At 40.0% G+C, this 18,189-nt stretch overlaps 2 protein-coding genes across 5 annotated transcripts; one reads left to right on the top strand and one right to left on the bottom strand.

Moving 5' to 3' along the window:
* afg1la (AFG1 like ATPase a) lies at positions 1–10,891 on the bottom strand. Its single transcript, XM_026152340.1, has 13 exons — positions 10,660–10,891; positions 10,107–10,312; positions 8,362–8,413; positions 8,162–8,263; positions 6,794–6,924; positions 6,601–6,700; positions 4,006–4,064; positions 3,837–3,919; positions 3,665–3,735; positions 3,471–3,571; positions 2,590–2,730; positions 2,390–2,500; positions 1–716 (listed from the first exon to the last, which is right to left on the bottom strand). The coding sequence occupies exons 1-13, from the start codon at positions 10,784–10,786 to the stop codon at positions 579–581; spliced, it is 1,422 nt and encodes a 473-aa protein (XP_026008125.1). The 5' UTR covers positions 10,787–10,891; the 3' UTR covers positions 1–578.
* Positions 10,245–17,507, top strand: LOC113012255 (sex comb on midleg-like protein 4). 4 transcript variants are annotated; one of them, XM_026152344.1, is made up of 9 exons: positions 10,245–10,502; positions 12,201–12,269; positions 13,135–13,371; positions 13,737–13,866; positions 14,017–14,217; positions 14,392–14,553; positions 14,649–14,867; positions 14,965–15,110; positions 15,197–17,507. In XM_026152344.1, the coding sequence occupies exons 2-9, from the start codon at positions 12,267–12,269 to the stop codon at positions 15,320–15,322; spliced, it is 1,224 nt and encodes a 407-aa protein (XP_026008129.1). In that variant the 5' UTR covers positions 10,245–10,502; positions 12,201–12,266; the 3' UTR covers positions 15,323–17,507. The 4 variants fall into 4 exon arrangements, with proteins under 4 accessions (XP_026008129.1, XP_026008131.1, XP_026008126.1 ...); XM_026152346.1 differs by lacking the exon at positions 12,201–12,269; XM_026152341.1 differs by lacking the exon at positions 10,245–10,502 and having other exon boundaries at positions 12,099–12,269.
* The last annotated feature ends 682 nt before the right edge of the window (positions 17,508–18,189 follow it).

The following is an 18,189-nucleotide window of genomic DNA, read 5'->3' as shown; positions in this document are numbered from 1 at the left end:
AAGAGTCAGATGGTGCCATTCATTCTCTGCAGCATCTGCAAAGCTTTCTGAGATAAACATTTCACATGCACAGGCTAAATAAATCACAACTCGAATAAACACACGGCTGCAAATCTCCAAACCAGTCTGCTGCCATTGTATTTAGATGTGTTAAGATCATATACAATTCATTTCATTTTCAAACCGTAGTGTATCTTAAAATAGATCCAATTAAAATGTCCCTTAAATCTTCATCAAAGTCCTTTTGGATTACTTTTCCAAAAGTCGTCCAGCTGATTTCCCACACATCAAAAAAAAAGTGAAGTTGGACCTCAAAAATGTCACCAAGTTAAAAGCAATAACTCAAAGTTCATCTTATAAATCCTCCTTAAAGTGCAATGTCGCAATAAAATGATTAGATAAGAATAAATACTCTGCACTACAATTGCACACACGCACAGAGATGAGGAGTTCCACTGGGTTTGTGCTGCATAAGATGATGATGATGAGGAGGAGTGTTCAGTTCTGGGCTGTTACAGGCAGCGAGGAGTGCAGGTTAAGGCGCACCAAGTTTGGTAACACTGTTTCCTTTCTAAATGTTACGCCTGTGATTTCATGCTTCTGTCCCCCTCCAGCCAATATTCTTCTGTCTGCATCTCTGTGAGTCGGGACACGGTCCTCTGGAAGGCAAATTTTTCCTCTTCGCCGCTGAAGATGGACAGACTGCTGGCTTCTTCCTGTTAGACATTGGACATGTTACAGTTTACTTACACACGACTTTGGGGCAAAAAAAGCCATTAATCAAATGGTGGCAGTCTAATAAAACGATACAACCTCCTCACTCTCAGATCTTTCATCTTTACATGTTCAGACAGATTATTCTATTTTTACACTCGTTCAGTGTTGTATTTATGGGTTTAATAGTTTCCAAATTAGATGTTCCAAAAGTAAAAATTGGATTTTCATGAAGTGGAAAATAAAATCTGTGGAACCACTAACTTGAATAGATAAATTTTAAGTTAGTATTTCTATTTTGGTAAAAATTATTTCTATGGTAACATGCTTCATCTCTCTTCTGACACAGGAAACAAAACAACCTGTAGTCTTAAATGCTTTTAATTCTTGACTAAGCTACTTAACTTTTACAAACCTAAAGTTAAGTTTGCAAATCTCATAAACCAGCATTTTATTCACAATAGAGCAAACCAACCATATCAAAGGTTTAAACAATGAAAACGTTCAGTGTGAAGAAAAAAAGAACTCATTTTGAATCTGAAGCGACGGCACCATGTTTATCACTGTGTAGCAATCTCTCTTCTTTTAACAACAGTTTGCAAACATCTGGGAACCGAGGAGTCCAGCAGGCTTTTGGGAGAGATATGTTGTCTTATATGCGATGTGAGCCTTTGGTCCTTGTGGGCAAGCATTGTGTTGCTGAAATAGCCGAGACTTTGTTTAGATGGGAGCACATGCTTTTGGGCCCTGAAGATCACAAACATCCAACATTGATACAAAACTGTACCATCAACCCCCAAACGGTCATTGCACATGGCTGCCCCTCCCTCAGCCTGGTTTTTCCTTCCCACTGTCACCAAGGGGGTTCACTTGATTGTTGGGGTTTTCTATGTATTACGGTAGGGTCTTTACTCTATAATATAAAGCGCTTGGTGGCTGCTGTTGTGATTTGGTGCTATAAAAATAAAACTGAATTGAGCTGATTTTTAGCTTCGTCTCTTACACATGGACCTTCAATTTTACATTCAAGGTCATTATTCTGAATTTTTCTACAATTTGTGGGTTTTTTTGCAGATCTCTGCCCATCTTTACTTTTGAGAAACAGCCTTTCTAACACGCACTGTTTATACTCAGTCATGTTACTGACGTGTTGCTAATAAACATAATTAGCTGCAAATGTTCCTTCCAGCGTTCTTTTTAGTATCGCTCACTTTTACAGCCTTTTGTCATCCCCGTGGCAACCTGTTTGAGACATGCTGCTGCCATAAAATTCAACATGAGGTAATAATTTTAAGGAAATAATAAAATGTGTCAGTTTAAACATTTTAAAGTTTTATGTTTTACTGTGAATACGATTTGGGTTTATGAGATTCGCAAATTCTGTTTTAAATGGCCTTTCACACAAAAATGTACACATTAATTTCCACTATTTTATGTTACTAATACACTTCAAGGATGGACTTGTATTTTTTCTAATAAAAAAATGATTTAGGAACAAACTGATACTGGTTAAAATGATTCTTACAGTTTACACAGTATGTGCTGACTTACTTTTAGCTGTGTGCTCTGGGTTTCATTTACTGTCAGCCGCAGGCCACAGAGGCCTTAATCATCTGTGTTTACCACCAAAATTACCCAAATCTGGTTTCTCTGTGGAAACAGAGTCACCGCTTACCCTTTTCAGCCCCAGGTCATCCATCAGGATGTGGCCCTCGTCGTGGCTGTGATCCCCATCTTGTACAAAAATATCCTCCAGCGGGTGATCTGCGAGGATCACCACACGTACCTGAAACGAGACAAATTTAGTGTTAAATTCCCGTGTTTGGTGTTTTAGTGCAGATTTAATGTGCATACAAACAAATGAAGGAATCGTACCTTGTGTTCATAGAGGGCATCCACAAGCGTAATGAGCCGCCTGGCTTGAGTTTTTTTGTTCACGGTCAGCAAAGGAATGTGTCGAATGAAGACTGTGTCAAACAGCCTGGATATCTCTAGGTAGTCACTCGCTCCTAAAGGCTGGAACATTTATATTCAAACATATGTATGAGGTGTCCACAAGCAAGACTTCCCGCACTGGTTTGAGTCATTTTTTCATTTCCATAAGTTTTTCACCAAACTACACTTTGCATAAAATGTTTACTAGAAACTTCAGACTCTGCTGCTTTGTATTAGTCATTTTCTTTCTCTTGAGCATAAGCAGAACCAAAAGCGAGTCAGTCGTTTAAACAGACCCCTTTCATTTCCCATCATTGTGAAGGAAACCAACTAGATTAAAATGCAGGGAGAGGTACATAAAATAAAATACATCTGAATTTATTTGATGTGACGTTAAAGCAATAAAAACTGGTGCAGTAAACATCTGATAACAAGTGTTCGAGGGCTTTGCAGCAGGACTTTGTCATCAGTATGCAGAAAACCAGTCATACTGCAACTCTGAAAACACACACATCTGCACGTTTTTACTAGCAATGGGAAACTAGTAGCTCAAGATTGTGGCGAGTGGTTTGCAAATTTGAAGGAAAAAAACAAAACAAAAAATACTGCACTCTTGTGGTTGAGCATACCATTGATTTCCCTTTTTAATAATAGACTTCTGATACAAAGTCAAAACAAGCCCAATTTGTGCCATAAAATAAAGCAAACTACTTTTTCTCCCATATTAAACCTGTCATACCACATAATCTAAAAATAAAAGATGACAAACAGTAATTATAACATATGATCCATCACACAGTGTGTCTGTAAAAGAGACTCACTCTATCACAAAGCTCCTCAAATGTACAGTCTGCGATGGTCCCGCACGCTTTGTTCAGACGGACTTTTCTGTTGTGGACGTTCAGAACTCTTGGTCGTGTTACTGCAGAAAACATTATGTTCAGCACTTTATATAATGAGCAGGTCATCAGTAAAATGCTGCAGTGACAGAGTGCTATTTTGAAAGCAGACTTACTGTCATTCTGTTTAAAAGCCAGCTCGTCAAACATTTTATCGAGGGTCGTTTCTGCATCAGGTTCACTGGAACTGCAACAGATGTAACAGGGAAACATTAAATAGGAAAAACAGTGCAAATCACACAAAGCAAAATCATCCCCCTGTCTTGTTTTACAGTGAGCATTTCTTACAGGAAGTAGAGTTTTCCAGATGAGGGTCTATTCTGTTTGCGGTAGTCAATCCCAGAGTCCAGGCGAAGAGTATGGCAATATTTCTGCAGGAGGAAAACAAACATTTTACAGATAAATACTGCGATGCCACACGTGGTAGCCTCAGCAGCAGAAGATGACTTCACTTTACCTGCAACACTGCAATAAAAGGCACAAAGTTGACTCTCTGCAGGCCGTTTTTATACAAGTCTGAGGAAACAGAAAGAAAAAAAACCATTGTCACATTTGCTGTTATCTGGCATACATCTAAATGGCTTTCAAAGTGTTATAGCAGACCGATTACGCTTTCTTGTTTTCTGTAATTTGTAGCCTCAAATCACATTTAAGCTTGTAAACGTGGTCAAGATGACCTGATCATGTTCAAACCAAGCGTCAGAATGAAGAAGAGGGGGGACTTAAGCGACTATGAATGTGGTGTGGTTGTTGGTGCCAGATAGGCTAGTCTATTTAAGAAACTGCTGGTCTCCTGGGATGTTCCCACACAATCATCTCTAGGGTTTACAGAGAATGGTCCAAAAAATGAGAAAATATGGCATGCGCAAATTCAGTGGGTGAAAATGCCTCATTGACTCAGAGCTGACTCAGGTCACAGGAAAGTGGCCAGATTGCTTTAATGTGACAGGAAACTCAAATAACCACTTGTTACAATGAAGGTATGGAGAAGAGCATTTCTGAGTGTTTCTATCGCCTCTGAGGAATATTTCCAGCACCTTGTTGGATCTCTACCACGAAGAATTAAAGCAGTTCTTTCCAACCTCATACTACCAAGGTGTACCTAATAAAGTGCCTGGTGGGTGTATACTCTATACTGTTACAATTTAATTCGGATATCGAGGTCACTGGATGTAAAATTAACCCCTGTGGGTTAAAACGCTCTAAGTTTCCAACAGTTTCTTTTTACTCTTGGCTCTCTGTGGTGTCAGTGTGAGCAGATACTCGTAACATCATCGATTCAGGCTCCTAACATTATGGATTTAGCCACAAAACAGCTCAGCCCACTTGCTGTCCAAACCTTGTGCTTGAAAGGGTCAGCCAGTAAGAAGAAAGCTGGCTTAAAAGGAGGGCGAAGTGAGGTAAAATGACTCGTTTTAAACAAATGATGAATGAGTAAGACAAATAACAGTTTGACATAGCATAACTGTTACAAATTTTAAATACAGTGGTCCCTCGTTTGTCGTGGGAGTTACATTCTAAAATTAACCCGCAATCGGTGAAATCCGCAAAGAAGCCAGCTTCATATTTTACAATTATTCTAGATGTTTTAAGGCTGTAAAACCCCTCACTACACACTTTATACACTTTTCTCAGACAGGCATGAAGATTTTCACACTTTTCTCTCTTGTTTAAACACCCTCAAAGTTCAAACCTTCATAGAAAAATAAGTCCAGTATTGTAGAATGAAACCAAAGATCAAACCCTGTTTTCAGGTTCAGAACATGGGAATAGAGCAGCTGCGAGAGAATTCAACATTAATGAATCAGTGGTACGGAAGTGGAGGAAGCAAGAAGGATGAGTTGAGAAAAGTTTGACTTATCTGACTGTTTGGTTTTGCCTAATGTGCCTTATATTCCAAAAAATACGGTAACGTCTACGATGGATAGCATCTTCCTCTGCCTTTTGGGTGCTACCGCAGGCGCCTTTGACGGTGCAAAACGTTTTATCGACATTGTTGTGTTTGTTGGGGAGAAAACTTACAAACATACAGTGCAGCACTTCAGAGTCACACTGCTAGCGATCGAAGATTTATGTAAATTTGACAAGCTGAACGCATTCTGTACTGGACAGGAGACGCAGCACGAGTTTGATTGACAATAATAATAACTTTATTTATAAAGCGCTTTCAAACAAAGTGCTGTACAATTAAAGAGATAAATAAAATAAAAGTGATACATAGCAATACAGGTAAAAGACACAATACAAGTTAAAAACAGTAAACATTTAAAAACTAAAAGCCATAGAATTAAGACATTTAGGATAGGGTGAACAAATGTGTCTTCAACTTAGTTTTAAAAACCTCCACAGAGCATGCCTGCCAAATATCTTGAGGGAGGTTGGTCCACAGAAACAGGGCACGAAAAGAAAAAGCACGCTCTCCAATTGTCTGTTTTCTGGCTCTAGGAACTTTTAAAAAGGCCAGAGTCCTGAGATTGTAGAGCACGGGATGGGACATAAAGGTGTAAAAGGTCGGAGAGGTATGAAGGTGCCAGTCCGTTTAAAGCCTTGTAGGTGAGCAGCAGGACCTTAAAATCTGCTCGAACCTGACAAGGTAGCCAAAGCAGAGATCTAAGAACAGTGGTAATGTGCTCAAATTTCCCAGTTCTTGTTAAAATGCGAGCAGCTGCATTTTGCAATGGTCTACAGCCAATCAGGACGCAGAACACAATGTGCTGTAACAACAACAAAAATAAAAAGCATGCAAAATTACACAAACAAAAAAAATTAAATCAGTGAAATAGCGAGGCCGCGAAAGGTGAACCGCGTTATAGCGAGGGACCACTGTAACACAATATTTATTATTGCAGTTGTTTTTGTCAAATGATGTATGCACATGTTTTCTTTAATATGATGAATAATTTCCTGAATGTGATTATAGCTTATACATTTCTGATTACAATCCCATAGGATTGTGCTTTAAAGGCATTATTTGTTTTTTTATGTAAACCAAAGGAGTTTTAAGCCGTGTTAAGAACACATTTATAATCATATTACACTAGACATTACTTACCTACAGGCGGACGATTAGAAGTAGCCACAACAACAACACCGTTTAGAAACAGATTCTCAAAAAGCTGCTTGAGAATCATGGCGTCTGCAATATCAGTGACCTGAAATGTGGGTAAAGCACAACAACATGATTGTTACATGAGGTTACATGTTATAGAGACTAAATGTTTTTTTACAAGATGATTTAAAAGTACCTGAAACTCATCGAAGCACAACAGACAAGCCTCCTCACTGATTTCCTCTGCAACCGGAGCAATGGGATCATAAGACTTGCCCATTTTTCCTGCTTTCCTTTTTGGCATACTCTGTTTCAGCCGATGAATCCCTGTAGATTGAAAAGATAAATGCAGTTACTGTTAATCGTAAGTCTGTAAGAAGAGACAAATACAGATCCCAGAAAAACCAAGTGGAAAATGCAAACTACCACATTCTTACAATATTATAATATTAAATATTTTATGTATAATAAGCATGCAATAGGGTTAGGGTAACATATAGGGTAACATATATTGTTTTGCACAAGACTCTTTCTCTTCTATATGGCTTTCTGCACAGGATATTGGAAAAAGTTGCCATTATTAAATAATTGTTTCTGCACAACTTTCTCTCACATCGTTGTGCAGGAATTTTGCGCCCTCCTCTTTACAACATACGTTTCGTTTATTGAGGTTTGTGGGGTTTTTTGTTCATTCCCAACCCTCTTAATGTCCCACCACAATATTTCAGTTAGCGTGAGGTCTGGATCATTACAACACTGATTCTTGTCTTCTTCAGCTGTTCTGTTGTAGGTTTCCTGGTGTTCTTGGGATCGCTTGTTCTTGGTCCAGTTTGGACCGAGCTTTAGCTGTTGGACAGATGGCCTCACATTTGACTCTAAAAGGCTTTGTTATAAAGATGAATTCACGGTCAGCTCAATGAGCACAGTGCCCAGGTCCTGTGGCTGCAAAGCAAGCCCAAATAATCACCCCTCCACCGCTGTGTTTACAGTTCTTATGAGGTGTTTGTGCTCATATGCTGAGTTTAATTTGCTACTTACCCTCTTAATTGCTATGGAAGCAGTAAGGCTGTACTTAGAGTCCTCTTAAATCTTTCGTTTCACATGACTGTATGTGAAGTACTGCTTAAACTGGAGGAAATACTACAGTATTTCAAAGGTAAATGTTTTGAATCTCCACAAATCAAATCACAGAGAAATAAATTTAAAAAACAAAACTGTGTCTCATGCTAGAGCTTTTACCATTAGTGACAAGTGGATTTTCGTAAATACACAAAAATCCTTACACAGCTACGTTTAAGTGGCAGGAGTGGCACGATATATCCAAATGGATTATGTACTGATGTAGAAAAAAAAATATATTTGCAATCTTCTTTAACGGCACAGATACAAGAGACTTGATTTATCTGGAACAAAACTCCAGTATTTCTTTTTGCCAATAAAACAAACACACCTTATCTTCCCCCACATGTTCACTAGAAGCAGAGAAAGTCCAAAGTTGCATTGATAAACACAGCTCACCCCCCCTTTTTCTCTTAAATGCAGCTTAACTAACAACTGTACTCACTTTTATGCACGTCTAACATAAAACCATGGAAATGAACCCTCTTTTTGTTCTCAGTCTCCACATATGAATAAAACATGTCCATGACCATCGTTTTCCCCGTGCCTGAAACAAACGAACAAAACAAAAAGATCTTCTGAGTTTGGAAAAAATCTTAATTTCATTACATTGAGATATGCAATTCTGTGAGTTCCATGGCTTACCAACATCACCGTAGATGTAGTAACCTTTGGGAGGCTTTGGTTTTGTGAAAAACTAAAAGATGCAGAGACAAGTAAAAATGAGCAAAAATCATCATTATAAACTAATATAGACAAATAGATGGCAAATTATTTAGGAATCTTTCACTAATTCCTTTTTTTAAAGTGTGATCTGAACAAAGCATGCCCAACACACAGGCTTTTTTTTTGAAGGAATCACACCCAGTAAGAGCGCAAGTTATGTCAACAAAGCCTACAGCTGATGAGACTGAGTGAGAAGATAAGAGAAACACTGTAGAGTCAAATTTTAAAAAGGCATGCTGCTGAAATTATCAGCAAAGAAGATAAAGCATGAAAGAGAGCCGCTCTTACGTTCCTCAGATTTATGTCACACAGTGGTAACCTAACGAATGTGAAAAACAGAGCACAGGCAGGGTGGAGTGTGTTGACAGGATGGACAAGCTGGACTAGAAAGAGTACATCAGAGGGGCAGCTCAGGTTGAGCAGTTTGGAGACAAAGTTAGAGAGGAGAGGCTGAGATATTTTGGACATTTGCAGAGGAGGGACAGTGGATATATGGGATGAAGGATGTTGAATATGGAGTTTTAAGGCAGGGGGAAAAGAGGATGACCACAGAAAAGATTTATGGATGCAGAGGGTTGGTGTGACAGAAGAAGATACTAGGAGCAGGGTGAGATTTAGGCAGATGATCTGCTCTGGCAACCTCTAACTGGAGGAGCAACAGAAGAAGATGAAGACAAAGTAGTAAACTGAAAAACCACGTTTCACAAGTCATCATTAACACTGGACTTTCTGTGTTAATGTTTTTGAATGTGAAACGGTCACATGTAGAGCAGCACAGTGGTGTAACTGTTAGCACTGTTGTACCCTGGGGCCTTTTCAGTTTAATGCATAGTTATTTATATTGCACCAAATCAAAAGAGCAGTCACCTCAAGGCACATATTACATAGTAAGGCACAGTTTTCATGTGCTCAAACGGCTTCTCTCCGGGTACACCAGTGTCAAGTGGGACTGGCTCCAGTGCCTGAATTGAATAAGCAGAAAATGGATGGATGGATGGACAGGAAATAGGGAAAATATATCAAATTTATGGTAGGTAACATGGCCAAAGGGACCCCTGTATATATAATCCATCCATCCTCTTTCACTTATCCAATTCAGGGTTGTGGCCAACCCCAGCTGCCATAGTTGAGCACAGGGCTAACACATGTGAGCTACCACTCACATGCACACCTATGAACAATTTAGAATTACTGGTTAACCTAACCCCGCTAGGAAGCCGAAGTACCCAGAGAAAAGATACACAGACACGGGGAGAACATGCAAACCCCACACAGAAACGCTCTGGCAAGATGGTGGATTCAAAGCCAGGACCTTCTTGCTGTGAGGCAACAGTGCTAACCCTCCCTCCACTACAGCCACCTACCTGAGTACCTTAGGTCTGAATACCTAAGTATCCTTATGCAAGATGCCCCATTCATTGGAGTGTGAATGCTACACAATAACAGCATTTTATTACTCCAAAACCTTTGTGATACTCTGTGATGCAAAAACACTTCATAATTTGGATAATAACTAAGTTAAAGGCTGAGTAAAGTTGGACAAATGTAAAGATTAATCTCTAATATTGCCAACATTGTAAACCACGTTGCTCTGCACTAATATTCACTTAATATTATTATATTAATAATAATAACAACATAAGTTGGGGCATGCTTCTACCTACCCTGGAGAAGACAGATGTCGGGGTGTTGCTGTATCCTCTCAGAGTTTTGTGCAGCTCGTCCAGTTTCTGCATCACCGCTTTCTGGTGCTCATCCTCCCGCAGCGTCCCATCTCTGATCAGCCCGGTGTAGTGATCCAGGGGGCCGCTGAAGCCGGCGGCGCTAACACCGCTCTCCTCCTCCGCCTGCCGGACTTTCACAGAGTAGCCTTAAAAACCGTAACAACACGCACGTTACCGATAAGTTAGCTCTCCGCAAAGCTTTTAGACCACTACGACAACGATTTTTGGGTGATTCGGACAGTAACGATAACGTTGCTCTGGTGGGCGAATAGGAAGAATTAGCGGGTAACGACTCTGACAGCTCAAAGGGCAGGAAAAACCGACAAGCATAACAAGGTAAGTTTGAACAAAACCTCAAAAATATGCATTATGCCAGGTTAACGTGGAAAAGCGTACACTAACTAATTATGTTAAGTAAAAGTAGGACAAGGTTATGATTAGAGCCGCGGACGGTTACTTTAAACAGTCTAAACTGACTGAAAACAAACCTCACCTCTTCTGTGGAACTCGCTGAGAGATTTCAGCAGCTTTCCGGAGGAATGTTGCTCTTTAAAAAGAAGCCTTAAGCCCAAAGAAGCTGAGGGTGACATCTTCATAGACAGCGGTACGCGCGCCGCCATCTTGGATTCAAATTCTGTCAATCAAACTTTATTAGCAATGACATTTTCAGTCGTTTTTCGGCCAACAGGAGGCGACAATTCACCATGCCAGATTATTTAACAGCACCTAATCTATCTAATCTTATCTAATCTAATCTAATCTAATCTAAATGTGCTATTGCATCCTAAAAATACATTTTCAAAGGCTATATTATTATTGCGTGTTGCCACTTCATAATGTTATACACTTAATACATCTCTGGGGTTTCGGCTAGTAGTCAGGCAAAAGAAGACCTCTAAAAGCATCACTTTCAGCTCTGGGAAATTGTGTGTTGTTCGGTATAATTACTTAATTTAAAAATGTATTGCTAGATAATTTCTTGAATAATTAAAAAAAAACTAATTTGCCTAAATCTCACGCTGCACGCACACCTGATTTGTCCTCTGTGACTGTAATATCAAGTGCAGCAGTATCATTGACTTCACTGTATGACTGTAGGGGGTAAATTAATGCCAGATATAGTCTTTCTTCGCCCACCCGGAGTAAAAAAAAAAAGGGAAAAAAAGCGTTTATTCAAATTAATGAGTAATACATTTGAAACACAAAATGATAAAACATACGATCTTCACAGCAAAAATCCACATGGAATTCTTCATATTTTCACAATAAGATTTTAATGTTAACATGATTATTTTGGACAGCAGCTATTTATTTTATTCACTGTAACATATCACAAAAAAATTTCCTGCAGCTCCAGCAGCTCCCTGGTGTTGTTTTTACAAACAGAAAGCCCAAATATATTCAGCGTGCTCTCATGCATAACAAAGAAAAGCCCTGATTCCTCTCATCTGGAAAGCTCGAAGCAGGAATTTTTAAAACATTTTTTTATAATCTGGGTCATTTTTACTTAAGAACATGACTAAGATGATCATTTTGATAGACGTTATAGGTTGATGAATTTATCAACAATTCACCAAAGATCTAAATATAATTTAAGTATAAACCATTTAAAAGCTCACAATAACGCTGAAACAAAAACAAAAAAAGAAAAAAAGAATCGTGTTAAAAATAAATAAATAAATAACAGATATTTAATTTTTATATCAACTGACAGATGCAAATCTGTCTTGGGTCTAATTGTGCCTCCGAAGCACTGAGCCTGAGTTGCAGACAAAACATGGCAGACAACTGTCAGGGCTTACAGGCTTGTTGCCATGACAACAGAGGAGCACTTCTCCCTCTCTCTCCGTCTCTCTGTCTCTTTAATGCACACACACACTGTCACTCGCTCTCTGTCTGTCTCTGTTGTACACACACACACACACACACACACACACACACACACACACACACACACACACAAGCACACAGACATATATACAGTATTACAGTGGAATCCGCCTTGCTCTGAGATCTGTGCTCTGCTACTGGTAGCAGAAGAAAATATAGGAACCACAGCACGGAGCGTAGGGATACTCCACATCTTCACATCTGCTTTGGATGGTGAGTGCCTGCTAACCGGTTATTGTTTGTTTACATGCTGCATCCTTTCACAAATCTCTTCAAAATACATTTGGAGGCATTGCAAATGGCTTCTTTCCGGTTAGTTGTGCTGCTGCTGGGGGGGTGGGGGGGGGGGGGGGGTATTTCTTTTATTTAGTAGCTGCTTCTTGTTTCCTTTCTCTTATTTTAAGAATAGGCTGGAAGCTGTCATGATAATGGTAATTCATAGCTGGGTAGCCATGGTGAAGTCAATTTCCCCCCCTCCCTCTGCCACTGCTGAATGCATTAGTCTAATGAGATGTCTGCAGCCTGTGTGCCCAGGAGCAGCAGCACAGCAGCAGCAGCAGCAGCAGCAGCAGCGGTGTGTTAACCAAAGGGAGACTAAGGGGGGCAAAAAAGCAAGATGGCTTTTCCTGCACTGCATGGGATTTAACTTTGTAGTTGCCTTTAGGCTCCTGGGACTTAAAACAAAAGGTTGTGGGCTTTCACAATAGAAGATAGCAGGTAATAGTCACCCCTCCCTCTCTCAGGTTTATTAGTGTGTTACGAGTGCAGGATGGAGGTGCTGTTTCCACCACGGCACATGCATGGCTGCCTTTGTGTGTTGTTTGATTATTATGGTGCTCAGCTGAATGCTGTTTCTCTCAGCACATTGCTCGGCTGAGTTTTCTGCAGGCTCCTAGTGTTTGGATGTTACTGTTGGTACACCTTTGCCAATTGCGTCTGCTTCCTCTGAATTCATGCTAATGCTGCACTCTAGTATGCAGCGGCTACAGAGGAGTATTGATGTGCAACTAAAGTGCATGTTTTCAATGCGTTGCCCTTGCCCTTGTTTGAGCTCACTCATTGTTTCCTTTGTGTCCAGCTACAAATGAGCGTACCTGCAGTGACGGCACAGAAATCAGACGGCAACAACGGTGAGATGCAATCAGCTGCAGTGGCTCCCTCCTTCATTCCCAGCCAGGCGGGGAAGATACCGGGCAGGAAGAGAGGGAGACCTCCGCTCCGCAATGTCGCCAAGATGGATTTTCCTAATCGCTACCCTGAATCGCTCCCTCCACTCAAAGTGCCCAAGAAGAGGGGGAGAAAGCCGGGCTTCAAGGTCAGCCAGATGGGAAAGGGGAAGGGGGGCTGGTGGATGAGTTGTAGTGTGTGTGGGTGCAGTGTGTTTAAAAATACATGTGTATACAGACAGGGAGACTCCATGCCCTTCAGATTTTGTGGGATCCCAGCATAAACAGAGTTGGAGTTAACATCTGTGAGGCTTTGTTCTGTTGTGTTATGGAATTATTTTTTAGCCTAAAGAGGACATTATTATCAGCACATTTGTTTTCTTTTCATACAGGCCAAAGCATGAAAACTACAGTGTTAAACAATCCTAACCCTCCCTGCATGATTTAGTGTGCATAAATAAATGATATTTCCAAAACAGACATAGCAATACAAAACCCCCTTCTTCCTCTCCAGCTCAAACCCAGGATGGTGATGACACCACTGGCTATTTCTCCACCCAGCAGCACCCCAGAGCCCGATATGAGCTCCATTCCTCAGGATGCTGCCACCATCCCCCACTCTGCCACGCCCCAGGTGCTCACAGGTAAAATACAATACGCTGTTAATCTCACTTAAGAAGCTTTAAAGTGCTTCTCTGTTAGCTTAAAGACAAAAAAGCATATGATCTCTTTTTTCCCCTTATGTTTTTCTGCTATTTCTCCTTTCCTTCATTTTCCTCATTTGTGTTTTCCAGTCTGTATCTACATCAACAAGCAGGCGAACACTGGGCCCAACCTGGACAGGAAGAAGATCCAACAGCTTCCCGATCACTTTGGGCCCGACAGACCCTCTGTGGTGCTTCAGCAGGCCGTTCAGGGCTGCATTGACAGTGCTTTCCAGCAGAAAACGGTGTTCACTCTCCTCACGCAAGGCTACGGAGGAGAAAAAATATCAGGTGTTGTACAAAGACCCCCTTCAGGTGTTGTTATCTGTTTGTTTAATAGCTTCTTTAGCACACTCCCTAAGGTGTTACTGGGAGAGAAAAAAATATTAAAGGTTTCATTGTCTGACTTATAAGAAACTTTTGTCTAAGCTGCATTTCAAGTGGTCTTCTGTTTTGCTCTTCCAGCCACATTTGATGGGAAGCAGCATCTTCTGAGCCTCCCCGTGGTGAACAGCATCGACTATGTGCTTCGTTTTCTGAAGAAGCTCTGTCGCAGCTTGCACTGTGAAAACCTTTTCAGTGATCAGCCCATTACACAGCACAGCGGTGGCTCCTACCAGTCAGATGGTACTTCCAAATTAAGTTCTTGAACTAATATAAACAAATACTTTGAATCTGTGGGGGATTTTTATCACTAACAGAAGTCTCCATCATTTCTTTAGCTGAAACATCAATGGCTGATGACTACCATTTAGACCAGTCAGATGGCAAACGCTACTCCGTTGACCCTGGCGATTCCGCTTTCAGCTCCATAAGTTCGTCCTACTCACCAAAGTCCACCTACGGGTTTCGCTCTTCACAGCAGTTCTCTAATGGCTCAGCCTCCATGTGCAGGCAGTCATCCACCAGCCCAAACGCGTTCCCGGAGAGCAACAGGACAGGTATGACACCATCAAGAGATAAATCAAGCATTGATGCGGCCTTTATTTTTCTGAGATACAAAAGTAACTCTCCATCTTTCATTTGTTCTTTCTTGAGGTTATAATGTGTCTTCAGAATCGCAGGAGTCCAAGGCTCCGCCCAATAAAGACCCATCCACCTGGTCTGTGGAAGATGTTGTATGGTTCATCAGGGATGCAGATCCCCAGGCTCTAGGTCCTCACGCAGATGTCTTTAGGAAACATGTAAGTGTTATGCTGCTGATTTACCTGGCTAGACTAAACCTCAGGTCCTCACTGAGTTTCACACCATCTTCCTCTGCCTTTCACAGGAGATAGATGGAAATGCTTTGTTACTCTTAAAGAGCGACATGATCATGAAGTACCTCGGACTCAAGCTGGGGCCGGCCTTGAAGCTTTGCTACCACATCGACAAGCTTAAGCAGACTAAGTTCTGAAAACTGACTACAGTTTGTTAACCTCTTAAATCCAGCAGGATATTTGAGGAAGGTCACATCTGGGGAAGGCAGGTCTGTTAGCCAATGGGAAGAAAGTAGAGTCATGAGGTGTGCCACTTCATTTAGAGTTCCCGGAAGTCAGGTGCATCTGTTCCTTATCTGCCCCAAAAGTACAAAAGCAAATCAGTTATATGAACTACTGAATAACTATATTGTTTCAGTCTTTCATTTATCTCTATCATAAAGGTATTTGTTGGTAACTTTAGCACTTTAACATTAGCAAGGTCACATCACAAGACCATATCCATCTAAATTCTGTACATGTTAGGTTAACTAGTATCACAGATTAGTTTGGTTCTTACATCGTAAAAATCTGCACATATTGATTTTTTCTTTAAAGTTTCTATATCAAACATGATAATGAGCATCATTTAATAAACTTATTATTCATTTGGAGTTATTTTTATGGTCACCATATTCAGCTCAACTTAAATCTTTTAACTCCAGTTTTGGTCTCCACCACCTCCTAAAATGCTAGATGCTCCTTTTTTGTTCACTGTTGGGCTCCTAATTCTGACTGTCAGCCCTTTAGTGCTGAGCAGATGAAGTATAAATGGGTTGTTGAGAGACTCTTCACTCAAATCTGTAGTGGCAAAAAATGACGGTATGAAAAGAAGAAGCTACTTTCAGCTACTCCCTTATTCACAAAGGGTCTCCACGTGTTTGTTTTTTTACACCAGATTCCCTTCCTGACATCCTAAGGCACCTAAGGGATTTGTGTCTCCTTCCAGGATTAAACTGGGGATCTTTAAGTTGTTAGGTGACTGCGTAAACCACTGGACTATGCTATGAGATTGACCCAAAATAGCCAGACAACTAAACAATAAGCAAACACCGTGTAACGGTAAATAAAGCCAAGAGGAGCTGACGATTCAGTCGCTGCATCCATTGTGCACTACAGCCAACCACCTCATACTGATTATAAAACACGCGGGGGCAGAGAGACTCGAACATTTTGACTTTGAACTGGTGCACCTCAGACCTGGACAGCTTACTCCCTCATTGGCTTACAGAGCAGAAATTTTGCTAAGTTTCCCAGAGCTACGATTCATCCCTTCCTCTTGTCTTGTGTCTGGCATAAAGTTTGATCTAAACCCATCATATTGTGGAATACATCCTTCATACGCATTATATAACATATTTGTAATCATTAAAATCTCTTTTGTCTCACAAACCTTCATTGGCAGAACATCTGTCTGCTGCAGATTATATATACAGTATATCCGTCATCAGACAAACAATGTATAACAGAAAACACTTTATACCTTAAGAAAGTCTCATTTTGTCAAATGTCACTATCAGATCTCGTTTTCTCGTTTACCAAGCTGAAAAAACATATCCACGAGTGTATTTAAAAAAAACGGTGCATTAAAGACTACGTCGCTTTTTGATTGAGAGATTTAGAAAATCATTTTTGATACTATTTTTTCACATTACTGTATGACGAAAAAGTAATGTTCCCATTGAATTTGCCTTTCTTTTTTAATTATAATTTTCATATTAAAAACAGTACAGCCTAACAAAAACAGAACAATAGCCTACACAGAAGGACAGCAGCTCTCTTGTACATACACATATAAAGAAAAGCGAGAGCTTTGTGAACGTGATATATTAATGTTTTAATATGCAAGATTGTTACACGCCGCCTATCTCCATAGCCTCTTTATGTACAGTCATAAGAACATTTTTTTTAAATTATATGTTTCTATGTTTTTATTGAGCATCAGTGTTAATACACAAGTTGTCAGAACACACGAAACACTTAAATGTTATACTGAGAAAACCCAAAAGGCCATGTAAATGGGTATATAAGATGATATTGCTTTTGTATACCACTTTTGGTGTACAGTATGCATCCTTTTTTAATCAATTAACCTTTGTAAGTGAATGCTGCTGTAAAGATATTCCATGTAAGCCATGCCTAGTGAGATCAAACTAAGCTGTTTTATTTTGAAAGTCACTATGAATAAGACTTTTAGAGAAAGCTGAGTGGATCAGTGCTCTATACCGGTGCTAAAAGTTATCAACGTATTCAACTGTTTGCTTTTGTGTTTGTGAGATGTAAAGGAAAACATATGTGTATGCTGTATTGTATGTGAGCATTAAATTAAGAAGTCAAATAACCGGAGGTGATGTTAGAGTTATTGTAACACAATATTCGAAGGGCCTGGTTGCCTTTGGCTTGTAGAACAACAGTTAGCACTATTTTTTTTTTTTTTACAGCACCCAATCATCCTGAATAGGTGGCGGTTTAAATCTGGGTCCACACATCTGAGAATTATTTTGGCTGGAAGCCTCGTCTGCTCTTCGACACACATGATTTAACAAAGGTGACCTATATCTGTGCCTCTCAAACCGGTGTACAGGGAGCTTCCAGGTTTCTCTGCAGGGCTCAAAAGGGGTCTCCGTGAATCATAAATAGGTTTACCAACTGCAGAATAGAATATTTAAAAAATATATCAGTATATAGTATATCATGTAATTCTGGTCAAATTTATACCTTATAGTTCAAAGGATTTTTCAGGTCTTTGAGACTTATATCACAGCTAATTTGGAATGAAATGACTTTTACTGTATGTAAAAGAAAATGATTTTATGGAGGGCTTTAATAATTCACTGAAGACTTTTTGACATCACAGCAGAAAAAGTAGATGTTAATAATGCAGGTAACAATGACTAAACTCCATTCAGCTGGGTCAGTTTCAAGGCCCTGGTTTTGTGCACACTGCTGGTTCTCTCTCAAGCGGTCATTACGTTCAGCGATATTATAATAAATCAAAATAAATGCTAAAAAATATTAATCCTCA

The sequence above is a fragment of the Astatotilapia calliptera genome, chromosome 19, assembly GCF_900246225.1.
Source record: "Astatotilapia calliptera chromosome 19, fAstCal1.2, whole genome shotgun sequence".
Taxonomy (NCBI): Eukaryota; Metazoa; Chordata; class Actinopteri; order Cichliformes; family Cichlidae; genus Astatotilapia; species Astatotilapia calliptera.
This window is presented reverse-complemented; position numbering and strand designations above follow the sequence as displayed.